A 17,726-nucleotide genomic window follows, 5' to 3' on the forward strand; every position below is an offset into this window, starting at 1 on the left:
CCACAGCTGGTGGTGCTCAGGACTTATTCCTGGCTCAGGCGTATCTCCTGATGGGCTCAGGGGACCATATGGGGTACCCAGATTCAAGGAAAGTGCTCTACTCGTTCCAGCTGCATAACTAGTTTACTTTAACTGCAGATATTCATTTGATATAAACAAGACTGAAAAATGTAAGGGAAAAAACCCTGCATATCTGTGAAGGAAATGTGGGAATAGAGGAATGTCCTTTTACCGGGACAGGATTCCCACGAAGCTCTGCACGGCAGAGCCATGCAGCAAGGTCTTCACGTTGCCCAGCTGACTCTGAAACTCCAGGGTTTCATCCACTCGGCCAACTCGAAACATCTGCAGGATGTTCACAGGAGCCACACTGTAAGAGTGAGAGGAAGGCCTTGCTGAGAGAACATGATAGCAATCAAAATTAAAAATGACGAGGAGGAGCAGAAAACATACAACAGTCACTGTGAGCCAGTGAGTGACAAATGCACTTTGAGAGGCCACTAGGGAACACAGACTCTCAGGACAGGAACAAGGACATGAAGTGAAACCTATAGCAAAACTAAAGTTCTGAAAATAGGTTACAAAATCTGATGCACAGTATGATCCCAAATGTGTCAAATCCGTGGTGTGTGGGAGGCAGAGGGAGCGCATTCATCTCTCTGTGATCACACTCAGCAGACATTCTCTGTGTCAAGCATTCGACAGGGCACCCATCGCACACTGGGTGTAAGACATGTTATCAGGGCTGGAGCGATAGCACAGTGGGTAGGGCAATTTGCCTTGCACGCAGCAACCTGGGTTTGATTCCCAGCATCCTATATGGTTTCCCACCCCCTACCCTCCCAAGCACCACCAGGAGTAATTCCTGAGTGCATGAGCCAGGAGTAATCCCTGTGCAATGCCAGGTGTGACCCAAAAAGCAAAAAAAAAAAAAAAAAAAAAAAAAAAAAAGACACGTTATCAGCTTTGTGGAACTTATATTTTAGAGACAAAAGTCAAGAAGTTAACAAGCTCAGCAGGTTTTACTTTTGTTTGTTTTTAAGACTATACCGTGGTGCCCTGGGCTTGCTCCTGGTTCCGCACTCAGAGCTCACTCCTGGCAGACACTGCAGGTCATATGTATGGGGTGCCAATGATCGAAACCCAGTCTGTCCCATGCCAGGCAAGCACCTAAGCCATTCAGTAGGTTTCAAAACACAGCAGTCTTAAATGTCATGATGGTAACCAACCAGACTTAGAGCCAGAAAGATTTCTCCTTGGAATGGCATTTATTGGCTCATGGCCTGATACAACAACCACCTTAAGATCTTATCAGTGTGCACTGGAAAATGAATTGGATGGGGTAGCAGTAGGAAGGAGCCAAGCAGATATTGCTGGGGGGTTCACAGAGAGGGCAGCATCTTCCAGAGGAGACATCTCTTTTTCAGGCAGGGAGAGCGAGTAGCCATGGGACTAGTGGTGTGTCAGAGGCAGAAGTGCTAGATGTGCTGATGAGGAGGTGAGGGAGGGGAGCAGCAGAGCTTGGAGGACTAGGAGGATGAAACAGGGAACTTGCCTATGCCTAAGAAGATGGCTAAGCCAGAGTTCCCTAAAACCATCATGCGCATCCCACTGGTGGCTTGAATGAGCTAAGGAAGGGACATATGAGCTACAAAAATAAGGATATATTACAAATCAGAACCCTTACTTCAGAAAGCTGATTTACCAGAGCACTGGGTATGGAAAAAAAATTAGTAATTCCTTAGGAGAAACATTCTATATCAAGGTGCTAACATTATATATTTTCTCTGGGGAGTGAGATTTGGGGTGACCACTAGATTTTTCCATATTTTTACATACTTTCTAAACTTTTAGAAAGGACTAAGAATTTTGTAATCAGGATAAGATTAATATGCAGCCCAAGCTGAAGGAGTTGTCGTGTAAGCTTTACATGCAGGGTTTATAGCCTGGTCTATAAACCAGGCAAAGATATCTGGCAAAGATCTTTAGGAATCATTTAAAAAAAAAACAGAAGTATGAGGCTGGAGTGATAAAACAGCGGGTAGGGCGTTTGCCTTGCACTCGGCCAACCCAGGTTCGATTCTACAGGGCACCCATCACACACTGGGTGTAAGACATGTTATCAGCATCCCATATGGTCCCCCAGCACTGCCAGGAGTGATTCCTGAGTGCAGAGCTAGGAGTAACCCCTGTGCACTTCTAGGTGTGACCCAAAAAGCAAAAAAATAAAATAAAATAAAATAAAAATTTTAAAAATTAAAAAAACAAGTAGAACTTGCAAAACACTAATATCAGCTATTTTGAAGTATATATTTTGCAGTACTTAGTATACTAAAAATGCGTGCAAGCCCCACATTTAATTAGTTCCAAAACATTTCCTCACCCCCCCCAAAACACCCCACAGTCATTTAGCAGTCTGTCATCACTTCTCTCTCTTACAGCAAAAGCAATTTTTTCAGTTGCCATGAATTTTATTTACCTATTCCAGGTATTTCATATAAAAGAAATCATACAGTATGTGGTCCTGTTTCTGGCTTCTTTCACTCAGCAAATCATTTTCAAGATTCACATGTGTTGAAGCATAAGCACTGATATTCCTTTCTTTGCGTGGCTGCATAATATGTATATATGTATGTAGCAAGATTTGTTAATTAGCTCATTCATTGGTGGACACTAGGTTGTTTCTACCCATAACAGAGATCACCATAACAAAATGCTTCTATGTATAAGTATCTGTTTGAGTAACTGTTCAGTCCTTTGGACTAATAATAACTAGGAATGGACTTACTAGGGCATAAAATATGATAAAATATATGCCGAGAAACCACCAAACAGCAGCTGTGTCATTTCATATTTCTACAATCATGGTACAAGGGGTTCCAATTTCTCTTCATTCTCATCAATAGTTCAGTTTTTCCATGATTTCTTTTCTAACACATATCTTACTAAGTATGGTATGATATTGTGAATGGCATTATGAGAGATTGATAAAGGAAAAGAGGACATAATTTGTGAGAACTCAGAACTAGTCTTTTGGGGAGGCACAGCTGGGTCTGGTTTAAATGACACTGAAGGACCAGAGGGCTAGTACAGAGACTTGGTACACATACAAGGTGTACAAGGTGTACAAGTACACATACAAGGTGCTTGTCTTGTATGTGGCCAAACATGGCCCTACCTATGGTTTCCTAAGCACTGCCAAGAGTGATCCCTGAGTACAGAGCCAGGATTAAGCCCTGAGTACCACCAGATGTGGCTCAAAAAACAAACAAAAATTAATAAAAGGGTTGGCATTAAGGAATACAGCTTTCAAACAAAACCCACACAGACCCTAATTTATCTACTGATTTTCATGGAGTAAATTAATTTCTAGTTACTTAAGATTTAGCAGTTATACACCAAGTAATATGTAATTGGAGATCCTGCGCGGGAAGGGAGATGCGTGCTGAAAGTAGACTAGAGACTGAACAGGATGACCACTCAATACCCTTATTTGGAACCACAACACCCAAAAGGAAAGAGAGATACCAAATTGGAATGCCGCGCTACAGAGGTGGGGAGGGGTGGGGGGGATAGGATTGGGGGGGTGGGAGGGATATTGGGTTCATGGGTGGTGGAGAATGGACACTGGTGGAGGGATGGGCTCTTAAACATTGCATGAGGGAAAAACAAGCACGAAAATGTGTGAATCTGTAACTGTACCCTCACTGTGACTCACTAATTAAAAAATAAATTAAAAAAAAGATTTAGCAGTTATAAATTAATCCTAAATCAGCCATATACATTTGCAAGAATGGTTCCAATTCATCAACATGCTCTAAAAGTGTGTGAGGTCTCTGGTTAATTAGCTTGGTCTGTTCCAATAAGATCAGAGACGCTAGAAATGCCCAGGTAGGGGCGTATACAGTGGGATGAATGACCAAATATACAAACAGCAACTTCACCTGAGACCAACTGTGATACTGGACTTAGAAAGAAATGGCTATTTGGTTCATTGAGGTAGCCCAAATATATACAAAATATATATACAAAGTCAAAATATATACAATTATCCTATATATTTAGTTTAAGCCCATAGTTCCTAATTCACCACTCCCCAAATATCGGGAATTCCCTAAATACTAGAAATGCTAATGGTGTCTCTTGCTATGTGAATGAGAGCACTTTAGAGAAAACAGCCCCTTTAGAGGAATCTAAGGATAGGGCTGGCTGCTAGGAGCACTGATATTGATTTTAGACCAGAATTTCCAGTCCTGATCACAGATCAAGAGACAAGAAGTGAAGATTGAATTTAACTGTCAATAGTTGATGAGTTCATCCATCATAACTCTCTCCTGGGCCTCAACACATGCCCCCATAGGAGGGACTTCACAAAAGCACACTGGCTTCCAGAGAAAGGCGGGCCCGACAGACCATGGATGCTCTGTGTCCCTTCCCATACCAACCCCACGTCTCCTTTATATAGTCACTTCTGAGCAACAGCCTATGGTCAGGGAGGATTGAAGATGTAGATAGGCGTTCTGTTCCTGTGAGAAGCTGTAGAAAATAAGCCAGCTCTAAGGAGAGCACCTTCAGGATCTGTCAGTCAGAAGCACAGTAACAGCCTGGGCTCAAGAGAGCATGGAAAACAGAGCCTGGGAAATCTGATGCTCTCTCCAGCCAGCCAGTATCAGACTTAGCTGAATCAAGAGGGACTTTCAGACACTGCTGTTTGAGAACTGCTGTCAGGAGAGAAGACTCCGTGCATGTCCCCATGGGGACTGGGCCAGGGGAACCCCTAAACCCTCAGCAGCAGAACTCATTTCTGAACCTTGAAGCTGAGTCTAAACTCCTAGTCAAGATGATTCAACCCAAGTACCACCCCCAAAGAAGGGTTGTCTGAGCTGTGATTCATGTATGTGTGGTTACTATTGGTTGTAGAATCAGCATAAGAGTCAAACACACTCAGGCTGGAGTGATAGCATGGTGGGTAGGGCGTTTGCCTTGCACATGGCTGACATGGGTTCAATTCCCAGCATCTCATATGGTCCCCCGAGCACCACCAGAGTAATTCCTGAGTGCAAAGCCAGGAGTAACCCCTGTGCATCGCCAGGTGTGACCACCCCCGCCCCCCCCCAAAAAAAAAAGAGTCAAGTACACTTGGTGGGCAAGGAAACAAACAGGACTGCCATTTAAGGCTTGATCTCTTGACATGGTTTCCAGATCCCACTTGGTGTTTTGTTTGTCAGGGAATGGGCATTTAGAAGCTGCTGTGCATATATTCCCACATTCTGAGATCTTGACTGAAGTGGGATTTTCTTTTTAATGCTCTTCAAAATACAAACTCAAATACCATTTAGATTAGAAAATTTCCATGTAATTAGTAAATGAGGCAACCTTAAAATGAGTTAATTAGCATGAAGTGTTTAGAATAGCATAGAATACAGCTCCAAGCTCTATTACAAAACAGAAGAAACTGGGCTAGAGAAATGGTACATCAGGTAGTGTGTTGCCTTCAATCCCCAGAATCCCATATGGTCCCCCAAGAACTGCCAGGAGTAACTCCTGAGTGCAGAGACAGGAGTAACCCCTGAGCATCGCTGGTTGTGACCCAAAAAAAGCAAAAAAAAAACAAAAACAAAAATCGAAGAAAGAAATTTGTCATCAATATAATTATCTTGATATTTAGGATTAAACCACTTAGGAAATCATAAAAATTAGCTCTTTGGGTTTTGGGTTATTTTTTAGGGGACACATCCGGCAGAGTTCAGGGCTTAATTCAGGCTCTGTGTTCATGGATCACTCATATCAGGGGGCAGTGGGCCATACGTGGTTCGAGGGATCAAATCCACTATGCGCTGTATTATCTCTCTGGCCCTGGAGATTAGTATTTTTTTTTAACAGACTACAAAAGTATTACAAACAGAAGATCCTAAGGAATTTCCTTTGTGCTTACCTGTGGTTATTCTGTAATATCTCTTTTCTAATACTGATAAATTCTTCAGTGTTTTGTTCAACATGTTCAATTTTGCACCTCAATGCATGGTATTTGGCAAGAGATGGTGGGTTGGGTTTGGACAAATTCGTTTCACAGACATTAACCATGTCTCGTATTAGCTATTGATAGAAATTATACACAGATATTAGAAAAATCACACATTACAGTATCTGCCATTTACACTTTTAAGAAATACACTTTTATGAAAACATAAAATTTCCCCTGTCTTTGAGCAATAACAGACTGTACTGGATATCAGGCTGGAGGTGGTGAATTAAGTGGATACAGTTGCCTCCTAACCAGAGGACACACAGGATAATAATAATAGTGTATGTTAGGCTGGAAGCTCATTTATTGCTTTCAGATAGTTTTCAGGTATGTTCTTTCTTTCATTTACCCTGGTCTTCTTATTTGTTATCTTTATTGTATAGACGGGAACAGTGAAGAGAAAATGCTTTCAATAGAAACTCAATCATTAGACTTCAAGTTCAGTTCTGCTTAACATAAATTCACTCCATGTGTTCTATATGCGAGGCAGTGTATCAGGTTTGGAAGATATAAAGACAAATACGATCCTCCTGTGAGAGAGGGAAACCAAGTAAATTTTGGTATAGTTTTTCCTATGGTGGGATATGCTGCCCCTGGGGCCACAGCATCAATTTTGTGGTGGCTGGAGCACTTTCTGTTGATTTGTTTAGAGAAGACAGATTTCCAGGGTTGCTAAATGATTGTTTTTTCTGAAAAGGAGCCAGTAGGCCAAATAAGTTTGGGAACCTCTACTTTAGTACTTAGGTCATGGAGGTTCAAGGAGAGAGCACAGTTTCTGAATATTCTGAACTGTGTTTGTGATAAGGATGTGCTACTTTTAATATCTCTGACAAAAAGACATTGAAGGGATCCATTGCCATTTGCCATTCATTTTCAGGAATGAGACTTCAGGTCACTAAAATAAAGTAAAATACCAGTGTGGTCTGATATGAAAGACAAGCATTTCTTATCATTGTGATATCTGATGTATATGTAACAAGAGCTTGTCTACTGGAGCCTGGGTTTGCTGGAAATACACATGGAGGTGTATGTGATCTCTCACTACAATGCAGCAAGAGTGATTCTGCAGTCAGCATTGTAGCCATGTGATTTCGAGGTGGCTACTTGCCCAAAATAAGGAAAGAGAAACATTCCAAGAGAAAACATAAGGTGGGTACTGCTGGCTTGAACAGAGTAGTAAATTCATTTTCTTGGACTTCACTCACACAATTGTTTCTTCACTCACACATATTTATTCATGACTACACAGCAGATTCTTTTCTTTTCTTTTCTTTTTTTTTTTTTTTTGGCTTTTTGGGTCATACCCGGTATTGCACAGGGGTTACTCCCTGGCTCTGCACTTAGGAATCACTCCTGGCGGTGCTCAGGGGACCATATGGGATGCTGGGAATCAAACCCGGGTCAGCTGCATGCAAGGCAAACACCCTACCCGCTGTGCTATCACTCCAGCCCCTTACACAGCAGATTTTTAAATGCCAATTTCTGTCTTAAGTTTTATTGCTGTTCTCATAATACTATTTGAAAGTGTTTTAGTTAAGTATGTGAAGTTTATTTATAAGTCTCCTTTGGGGTGCCAGGATTCCAACCAGAGTAGAAGCCACATATTGAGCAAAAGGATCAACCTTTGTACTATCTCTCTGGCCCTTTTTCTTTGTAAACTTTTGAGGGTGGGGGTAAGAGTGGAGGAGTTGGGCCACAGATGGAGTTGCTCAGGGCTTACTCATGTATGCTATGCAAAACATGAATATTAGATTGGAAAAGCCTTTTTTTATGTAATTAACTGGTTCACCTCATTTGTTCTTTACTAATTTATATTACAGACTCCTTGGGGAATTCATTGAAACTACAATTTCCCTCCAAACATGCAAAATCCTACACTTGCAAATGCTCCAGTCTTGTTGAGCTCTCTTCCCATGTGGCAACTCAGAACCAGAGTTTTCTCTGAGAGAAAGAGAAATGTTCTGGCTTACACCAGCAGCCATATTCTGGTGGGAAGGGGAGCAGGATGACAAGGAGCTGTCCTGCCACAGGCAGCACAGAGCAGGAGAGAGCAGGGCGTGATATCACGCAGCCCTGAGCTATAACTTTGTGTCCTCCCAGACTTCATATCACCTCCGGGCAAATGCCTCTTCATTGTCAACACACTGACCATTTCCTGTTTTATCTGCAAAAAAGAATTCTATCTCTTCCCATAACCTGAAAAATTCTTATACAATGCAGTAATTCCAGACATACTTGCATTTGCAGTACTATTCCACCACATTTATGCCAGGGAATATGGTCAGATAACTTCCCAGAAAAGCCAACACTTTATAGAATAGTCCAGCAATTTATTTTGGGGAGTTGGAGAGATAGGACAGCAAGCAAGTATGCCTTGCATTCAGTGGACTCAAATTCAATCCCTGGCACCCCATATGGTCTCCTGAGACTTCTGGAAGTGAACCCTCAGTGCAGAGTCAGGAGTAAGCCCTGAGCATTACAGGCGTCACCCCAAAATAAAAACAAAAAAATGTATTTTTGTGCAAAAACTCTGGAGATAGTTTCTTTTTTTTAATTTATATCATTTATCTTTCTTTTTTTTATTTAAATTTTATTGAATCACCATGTGGAGGGTTACATAGTTCTCAGGATTATGTCAGTTATACAATACTCAAACACCCTTCCCTTCACCAGTATCTGGAGATAGTTTCTGTTATTCAACATTATCCTGTTCATCAGATTTGTTCTCAACTATTTTACATATCACCTTGCTCTCAACATATTTTAAGTTAAATTCGGTATTTCAGATATTTACCTGGCAGAGGTCTTCATCTTTAGCTATTGTTTTCAGGTTAACTTCTTTAGCAGTTGCATCTTTTTTGGGTATCAATCTATTGAACTCTGTCATTATTTTTTGAAGTTGTTCTTGTGTTTCTCCATTTTTAAGTGCTGTTTTCGCTAGAAGGAGAATTCCCTCTGCCTTGTTTACCTTTAAATAAAGGACGTCATACATTTACTAAACTAAGCCTTGATGATCATAGAAGTAGAGGGACAGCTAAAGTAACATATCATAGCCATATCATAGCCATTAGTTCTCTACCAGACACTGATAAAAACAAATGCTGATGTTTCTCAGAGGCAGAGCTCAGCTGTGACAATGGGGACAAGACAGGAGGAGTATTCCAGTACTAGTATCTTAGCTAAAGGAAAGAATTAATCTTCTATGTTTATATCTCTACAACTCTACATAGCAACCGTATCTACAGCACTTGTATCCACATTTGTAGAATCCATTATTTATACTGTACAATCATGTATACACTGATAAATCATCTGTATGTATAAATCAGCTGTGTCATTTATAACTATGTCTATACATCACTGTCCATCTGTGATTTTATATTTACAAAGCTACATTAAACTCTATGTTAATATCTATAGATGTTAGTATAGATGCTAATATATACATATTAGTACCTATACATCTACAGCTATGTCACCTGTATGTACAATGTATACATCTATATGGCATCTAAATCAGCGCAAAAAATATCCTTATATACTTCTTTTTCATCTGTGTCTATACCTATAATTACACACAGAAAGAAATAATTGTGTAACTAAAAAGGACTTAATTATTTTTTTGTAAGAAATGTAGAAAGATGTTGGAGTCAAGGTAAGAATAAAATCCTACTGAACATGTTTTTAATTATGCAAGTATTTTTTTCACCTTAGCCAGGATTTGTTTCTGCCTGAAATAGATTAGTTGGATTCCAGAGAGATAAACTGCCTGATTATTTTGTTATGGCAGTGCAGTTGCATCATGGGGTGCATTTTCTTTATCTGCTGTTTCACTAATATATAATTAAGAAGTAAAAATCATTTTCTGAAGGGCTAGAAGCATTTTGGTTTTCCCTACATTGCCAGAAGTTATAAACCTCTGAAGCCATGTGATGGTACAGACTAGAGATTAAACATTTGTCTTAGCACCCAGCCCGTCTGTGTCCTTGAGCTGGCCTGAGACCAGCCCCTTGACATTGCAGAGCGTTGTCATCTATGGAGCCAGAACCAAACACTGACCTCTGACCAGCTCCCAAACCTGATGCAGTTTTAAGAGGCTTATTTCCCCTCCATGCCTTGCTATTCTCTTTTTTCAGAGAGAGAAGACAGAACAATGAAGGGTGGCTCTAAGAACACCTGGATCAACAGTGCATTTGTTCCATGCTTTCATTTTGAATACACGTTTATTGCATTACCTTTGGTGCAAATGTATTATGCAAGCTAAAGAATCAAAAGGAGGAACTGTCTGCCAGAGGTTTTGTTTCAAGTACACACTTGACTTACATCATTGAGACTAATGGTGTTGGCCGGTCTGAGGAGCACATGTTCCAGGTGTCCGAGAGCTTCTGTCCAAATCATTTCCACCAAATCACTGACCTCCGGGTTTAGAGTATTTGAACTTATCTCTTCCTCTAAAAGCAACTGCAGTAATAAAATAACATCAGCAAGACAGTTTTTATGACTGGGTTCATCTGAAACCAAGAGGAGTTGGGGAGATGGCTCACAAGTCTGGAGCATTTGCTTTGCATGCAGGAGACTCAGGTTGGATCCCTGGCACCTCATGATGCCCTGAGCACCACTGAGAGTGATCCCAAGTACCATGCTAGAAGTAGTAACCCTCCAAATGTACAGGTGTGGCCCCAAACAAAATCAAATAAATAAATGTAGTTTATCAACCAGGTGGCAGAGTAGACCAAACCATATATATAGATATAAATTCTGCTCATCACACAGTGATTCCTAGTCAATGAATTAGCCCTTTAAAAAAAATAAAATCAGGGCTGGGGATGAGAATAACTGGTAAAGTACCTGTCTTACTGTGTTCAGTCCCTGGCACTGGCCCTCAAATAATTCAAATAAAATAAAACCAAGATGAGCAGCAGCTTGAGAAGAAAGAATCTTGCTGGGAGTCACCCACAGCCCAATATGCACCGAATCAACCTCCTGCTCACAGCCTCCTCCTCTGCCCCTACTCTTCTTCTAACCACCACTTCTTCTTTCTCCCTTTTCCAATTCCTTTCTCCATCTTCTTCACTCTGTACCTTTATACCTTCCAGAGGTGTGCAATGGTTAGCGCCTTCAGGATTCCTAGACTGTGTTCTGATGAAATCTTAGAATGCTGGCAGGGTCCGTTGCTGGAATAAGGAAATCTGCTCGGAAGAATTTCGGAGTGACAAGCCCACTCCGCCACCACAGTTTTCACTGGGGTCGCCACCCTCGAAGTCCTGTTCTTGTTTTTTTTTTTTTTTTTGAGAGTGTTTCAATTTGCCACAAAGAAAACACTTCTAGGGTCCCAGAGTATTGCTTTGAGAGCATGAGGCTGTGAATTTAATCTCCAAGTCTGCCCACCCACACCAAGGCTGGTCCTGACTGCTCTGCTGTTTCAGAAGACCAGGGATCACCAGGCATATGCAGCCCAGGGCACACCACTGCCAGGTATGTGCAAGCACTAAAAGCAAAGTGTGTGAGAGCCACAGCACTAGAGCAACTAGAGGAGTGGACAGCCACGAGCAAATATGCAAACACCGAAAGAGTGAGTGAACAGCACGTGGCCAACAGCACACCAAGCACGACTGTGAGCCCCTGGTCTGCACAGAACAGCAACAACAGAACAGGAAGAGATGAGGAAAGAAAAAGAAAAAGGAAAACTCCTATTAGGGCAATCTGGTGATTGACACGAAGTATCACACATAAAGCTTACTGCTTGCAGCTGCTCCGATGCGAACTGCATGGCTTCTGGCGTGACACGCTCCCGTAAGAGGAATCCTTGCTGCCTCAGCTTCTCAACGCAATTCTCATAGCACTGACTTGCATCTGCAGAAGTTTTCTTCACAGAGGAATGCCTTTCAGCCTGTGAATTACAGGTTGAAGAAAAGTGTTAGGTTATGAGGATGTAGTGACTTCTTAACATATCAGTCCTTGTTAAAGGCCTACTATTACCAAAGGGTACAAGCACATAAATAAGGGGTTGGTGTGGTAAGGAACACCATATGCCTAAAATATTCCTAATTTTCTAAATCATGGTACCTCAAATAAAAATAGTACGCATAACTTTTTTTTAAAGTAGTGTACATTTTAAATTATATTAGTATGTTAATAACCCCCCTTTTTTTCTTTCTTGGACACATTTAATCTTTGATGACCTTTCTAGATCATTCCCAGGGAACTAGAATAAGTGTAGATGTCAGCTACCTATTAGGGAAAGCTGCTTGGATAATTGTGACTTCTCCTAAGTTAATCACATTCATATAACGAACTTACACAGCTGGTAGGAAACCTGAACCTGAAGGTGACTTCAGAGCATCTTGACCCTAGGGCTGAGGGACAGAGCCCTGTGGGGAAGGGGAGTGATGCTGAACCCAGCTGGTGAGTCTCCTTCCCTGCAGCAGACTTGGCACACCCAGAGGGGCAAGTGGGAGCCCAAGAGCCTGTGTGAGAGCCAAGAGTCTCCTACTTGGGTCATCTACACAGCAGCTCCCTGGTGAGCTTGCGGCACTGTGTTTGAACTCTGGTCAATCTGTCTGAGTGTTTGTTTCAGATGTGTCTGAGTTGGATCCAGTACCTGAGTGTGTAGGTGAAAGCGTGCTTGGTCTCCCCTCCCATGAAGAGTTCACCATCACCTCTTCCCTGCGGTAACTTTTTTTTTCTTTTTGGGTCACACCTGGTGATGCACAGGGGTCACTCCTGGCTCTGCACTCAGAAATTACCCCGGCAGTGCTTGGGGGACCATATGGGATGATGGGAATCGAACCCGGGTCGGCCACATGCAAGGCAAACGCCCTACCCACTGTGCTATTGCTCCAGCCCCACCCTGTGGTGACTTCTGAGGAGGGACAGTGTTGTCCAGCTCTGAGTCCTGCTCTGAGAATATGGCAAGAGCCACTGGAGGGAAGGAGCAGCTGACCTGTGCCCCTGGGGCACACTCAGCCTCAAAGGAGAACATGTGCTTGTCAGCTGCTCAAACCAGGAGCGTCTGACAAGCACACACAATCATAGGAGGGCTCGGAGAACACACTCACCAGGGTTGGCCTGGGGCTTACCTGGGGGCCAGGCCCCAGCAGGACCGAGGAGATGGCAAACATCGCCTCGGTGGGTTCCTTGGCACAGCGCAGCTCTAGGAGTGCAATTTGGAGACACCCCTCTTCCTCCTGCAACGTATTAACACCTTCAGCACAGTTGCATTCACACCTACAGCATAACCACACACTCACACCTGCATGACAGCTGCACACTCACAACTGCAGCACACTCACACCTGCATGACAGCTGCACACTCACACCTGCAGCATACTCACACCTACAGCACAGTCACACACTCACACCTGCAGCACACTCACACCTGCAGCAGAGCTGCACACTCAAACCTGCAGCATACTTACACCTACAGCACAGCTGCACACTCACACCTGCAGCACAGTCGCACGCTCACACCTGCAGCAGAGCTGCACACTCATACCTGTGGCACAACTGCATATTTACACCTGAACTACAGCCTCACACTCGCACCTGTAGCATACTCACACCTACAGCACAGTCACACACTAATACCTACAGCATAGCCGCACGTTCACACCTGCAGCAGAGCCACACACTCACACTTGTGGCACAACTGCACACTCACACCTACAGCACAGCTGCAAGCTCACACCACAGCACAGACACACTCACACCTGAAGGACAGCCAGACATTGACATCCACAGTCCAGAGGCACTAATACTCGAAGCAGAGTGAGACATTTATGCCTGCAGCACAGCCTCACAGTCAACGCCTGTATAGGTCACTCACAAACGCTGCTCCCAGGGAACCAGTTCATCCAATGACAGTTCAGAAAATACAGAAAGTGTCTAGGAAAAGTTACTGTCACTGCAACCATAGAACACCAAAAAAATCATCTTATGTTAAAAACAGATATTCAGGATATGTATAATTTAAAGAGAGAGAGAATATTGCCAAACAGGAAAAATAATCAGAAGTTATTCAAATTGCTATTTTTTTTAAACAGATGAATGACTTACTTTTTCCAAGATGTTATATTTTGCCACTTCAAAAACAGGAGGAAAATGAGGAGTTTCAACATTCTCTGAGTGAAACCTGAAATTTGTATTAAAATGTTTACAATAAAAATCAACTAAAAAGAATTTTCATTCAATTTATTTTTTGTTTTTGACCACAGACAATGCTCTGGGGTTTCTTCTAGTCCTGCACTCAGGAATTACTCCTGGTGGTGCTCCAGGGACCATATGGGGTTGCAGGGATTGAACCCTGATCAGACATGTGCAAAGCTGTGCTAGCTGCTGTGCTATGGCTCCAGCCCCCTTTCATTCAATTTTTCTTTTTGTAGCTCTCCTATTCCTATAAAAAATGTCAAATCCCAAGGTCGGCAAAACCCTCCACGATATTCAAGATAAAGGTATCTTCAAAGATGACACAGAACTAAGCAATCTAGTAGAAACAGAGATCAACAAATGGGACTACATTAAACTAAAAAGCTTCTGCACCGCAAAAGATACAGTGACCAGAATACAAAGACTATCTACAGAATGGGAAAGGATATTTACACAATACCCATCAGATAAGGGGTTGATATCAATGGTATATAAAGCACTGGTTGAACTCTACAAGAAGAAAACATCCAACCCCATCAAAAAATGGGGCAAAGAAATGAACAGAAACTTTCCCAAGGAAGAGATACAAATGGCCAAAAGGCACATGAAAAAGTGCTCTACATCACTAATCATCAGAGAGATGCAGATCAAAACGACCATGAGATACCACCTCACACTACAGAGACTAGCACACATCCAAAAGAACAAAAGCAACCGCTGTTGGAGAGGATGTGGGGAGAAAGGGACCCTTCTACACTGCTTGTGGGAATGGCGACTAGTTCAGCCCTTTTGGAAAACAATATGGACGATTCTCAAAAAACTAGAGGTTGAGCTCCTATTTGACCCAGCAATACCACTGCTGGAAATATATCCCAGAGGAGCAAAAAAGTATAGTTGAAATGACATCTGCACTTATATGTTCATCGCAGCACTGTTTACAATAGCCAGAATCTGGAAAAAAGCCGAGTGCCCTAGAACAGATGACTGGTTGAAGAAACTTTGGTACATCTATACAATGGAATACTATGCAGCTGTTATAAAAAATGAAGTCATGAAGTTTGCATATAAGTGGATCAGCATGGAAAGTATCATGCTAAGTGAATTGAGTCAGAAAGAGAGAGACAGACATAGAAAGATTACACTCATCTGTGGAATATAAAATAACAGAGTAGGAGACTAACACCCAAGAATAGTAGAAATAAGTACCAGGAGGTTGACTCCATGGCTTGGAGGCTGGTCTCCCATTCTGGGCAACTCAGAGAATGGAACACCAAGTAAAATGTGGTCGGACGTCATGCGGGGGAAGGGTGATGCATGCCAAATGTAGACTAGAGACTGAACACAATGGCCACTCAACACCTTTATTGCAAACCACACACCTAATCAGAGAGAGAGAACAAAAGGGAATACCCTGCCATAGTGGCAGTGTGGGGTGGGGGGAGACGGGACTGGGGAGGGTAGGAGGGATGCTGGGTTTACTGGTGGTAGAGAATGGGCACTGGTGAAGGGATGGGTTCTCGAACTTTGTATGGGGGAAACATGAGCACAAAAATGTATAAATCTGTAACTGTACCCTCATGGTGACTCACTAATTAAAAATAAATGAATTATGAAAATAAATGTCAAATCCCTTGGTATCTCCTGAGATGTTTCAAAAAACAGTCTAAAGGTTTAGAATGAACAGATTCCTCCTTTGCATTACCCTGGGACTCTGGTGCCGAATGCTGAGGGTTTCCATGGGAGACATGAGGCAGGAAGCAGAGTGGAGGGAAGAGAAACTGCCAACCAGGGCCCCGCAGAGTGTCCACTTTCCAGGGTGATCAGTGCCTTCCAACTCTCCCCCTGACACTCCCACAAGCCTGTAGCGCTACAGTACAGCACATTGGGTGCTTGCCTTGCACATGGCCAACCCGGGTTCGATCCAGCATCTCATATGGTCCCTGAGTCTGCTGGGAGTGATTCCTGAACACAAAGCCAGGAGTAAACCTGGAGCACTGCCGGGTGTGACCCCCAAACTAAAAAACAACAACAAAAAGAGTGAGATCAATTATATAGTGATGATTGGAATTAGGCTTTCAGATGCACATTAAAGCTCTGGTTTACAACAATGTACACTTGAAATTTATGTGTTAGCAAACAGCATTTTAACTTGAATTTTAAAAAAATGTAAAGAAATAGATTACGGAGTTATGTCTACAATGTTTTCCTCTTCTGTAGAACTGTCCGGGGGTAGATCATCTATTTTCTCTTCTAGAATTAAAACAAATAAGACACTTGTTTATTACTCAAAAATTTATTAAAATGAATGAAACAACAAATCCCAGAATTAAGATTTTTGAACACAAGCCACATTTGCCACACTGTACTATTTTTTAAATATTTTTAATTAGCTATAGTTATTGGTAACCTAAGCAAATACTTTTTCCGTTGTCTTTTTTTTTTGGCAGGGAGGCTATACTTGGCAGTGCTTCAGGTGTACTCCTGCCTCTGCACTCAGGGATCACTCCTGGCAGCACCCAGGGGAAGATACAGAATGCTGAGGATCAAAGTCAGGCTGGATGCATGAGAGGCAAGTGGTCACTGTTATATCTCTCTGGCCCTTAAGGATAGTACATTTGGGAAAGAGAAAGATAGGTAAAAAGATATTGAGATCGGGGCTGGAGTGATAGCACAGCGGGTAGGGCGTTTGCCTTGCACGCGGCCAACCCGGGTTCGAATCCCAGCATCCCATATGGTCCCCTGAGCACCGCCAGGGGTAATTCCTGAGTGCAGAGCCAGGAGTAACCCCTGTGCATCGCCAGGTGTGACCCAAAAAGCAAAAAAAAAAAAAAAAAAAAAAAAAAAAAAAAAAAAAAAGATATTGAGATCATATTATGCCTCTTTTTTGATAAGCATGTGAGAATTCTAATGCAATCTATATCTGTGTCACTGTATCACTGTCATCCCGTTGCTCATCGATTTGCTCAAGTTGGCACCAGTCTCTATTGTGAGACTTGTTACTGTCTTTGGCATATTGAATACGCCACGGGTAACCTGCCAAGCTCTCCCATGCGGGAATGCAATCTATATATATATTTTAAATGGTATTTTTCTCATGTGAAGATTATGTGAGAATAGTTATGAGATGTACTTCTAACATACTATAGAATAAGAATGAGTTCTTGACTAATATGTCACAAAGGAACTTGGCATATTCTCAGAAGAGAGAAATTCAAGGACTCTTCTGTATAGCCAAACAGATTCTTCATATCTTTTTTACAAAGGAATTATAACCTATAGCATGATAAAATATGGAAGGATTTTTAATGCAAGGATTTTGCTCGTTATATTTATGCTATCAAGATTTCAAATGTTAAATTCTAATGGTGGCTTTTATTCTGTTTTGGTTTTTGTTAGTTTGGGGGACACACTGGCTATACTCAGGGGTTATTCCGGACTGCACTAAGGGATTAGACCTGATAGTGCTTGGGGGACCATATGGAATGCCAGGGATAGAACCCAGTTGGCAAGAGTCCTAGGCAAGCGCCCTACCTGCTGTACCATCTTTGTAGCCTCA

General features: G+C 42.2%; 1 protein-coding gene across 2 annotated transcripts in view; it reads right to left on the reverse strand.

Moving 5' to 3' along the window:
* Positions 1-17,726, reverse strand: part of PARP4 (poly(ADP-ribose) polymerase family member 4) — a 96,142-nt gene that overhangs the window by 64,368 nt on the left and 14,048 nt on the right. For both annotated transcript variants that reach the window (XM_055139998.1, XM_055139995.1), the window contains exons 4-11: positions 16,354-16,420; positions 14,081-14,156; positions 13,105-13,212; positions 11,766-11,915; positions 10,349-10,486; positions 8,820-8,993; positions 5,936-6,096; positions 233-370 (exon numbers count right to left, since the gene is read on the reverse strand). In XM_055139998.1, the coding sequence (XP_054995973.1) occupies positions 233-370; positions 5,936-6,096; positions 8,820-8,993; positions 10,349-10,486; positions 11,766-11,915; positions 13,105-13,212; positions 14,081-14,156; positions 16,354-16,420 (1,012 nt within the window). The remainder of the gene's footprint in view (positions 1-232; positions 371-5,935; positions 6,097-8,819; positions 8,994-10,348; positions 10,487-11,765; positions 11,916-13,104; positions 13,213-14,080; positions 14,157-16,353; positions 16,421-17,726) is intronic.

The sequence above is a fragment of the Sorex araneus genome, chromosome 1 (genome assembly GCF_027595985.1).
Source record: "Sorex araneus isolate mSorAra2 chromosome 1, mSorAra2.pri, whole genome shotgun sequence".
In the NCBI taxonomy this organism is placed as follows: domain Eukaryota; kingdom Metazoa; phylum Chordata; class Mammalia; order Eulipotyphla; family Soricidae; genus Sorex; species Sorex araneus.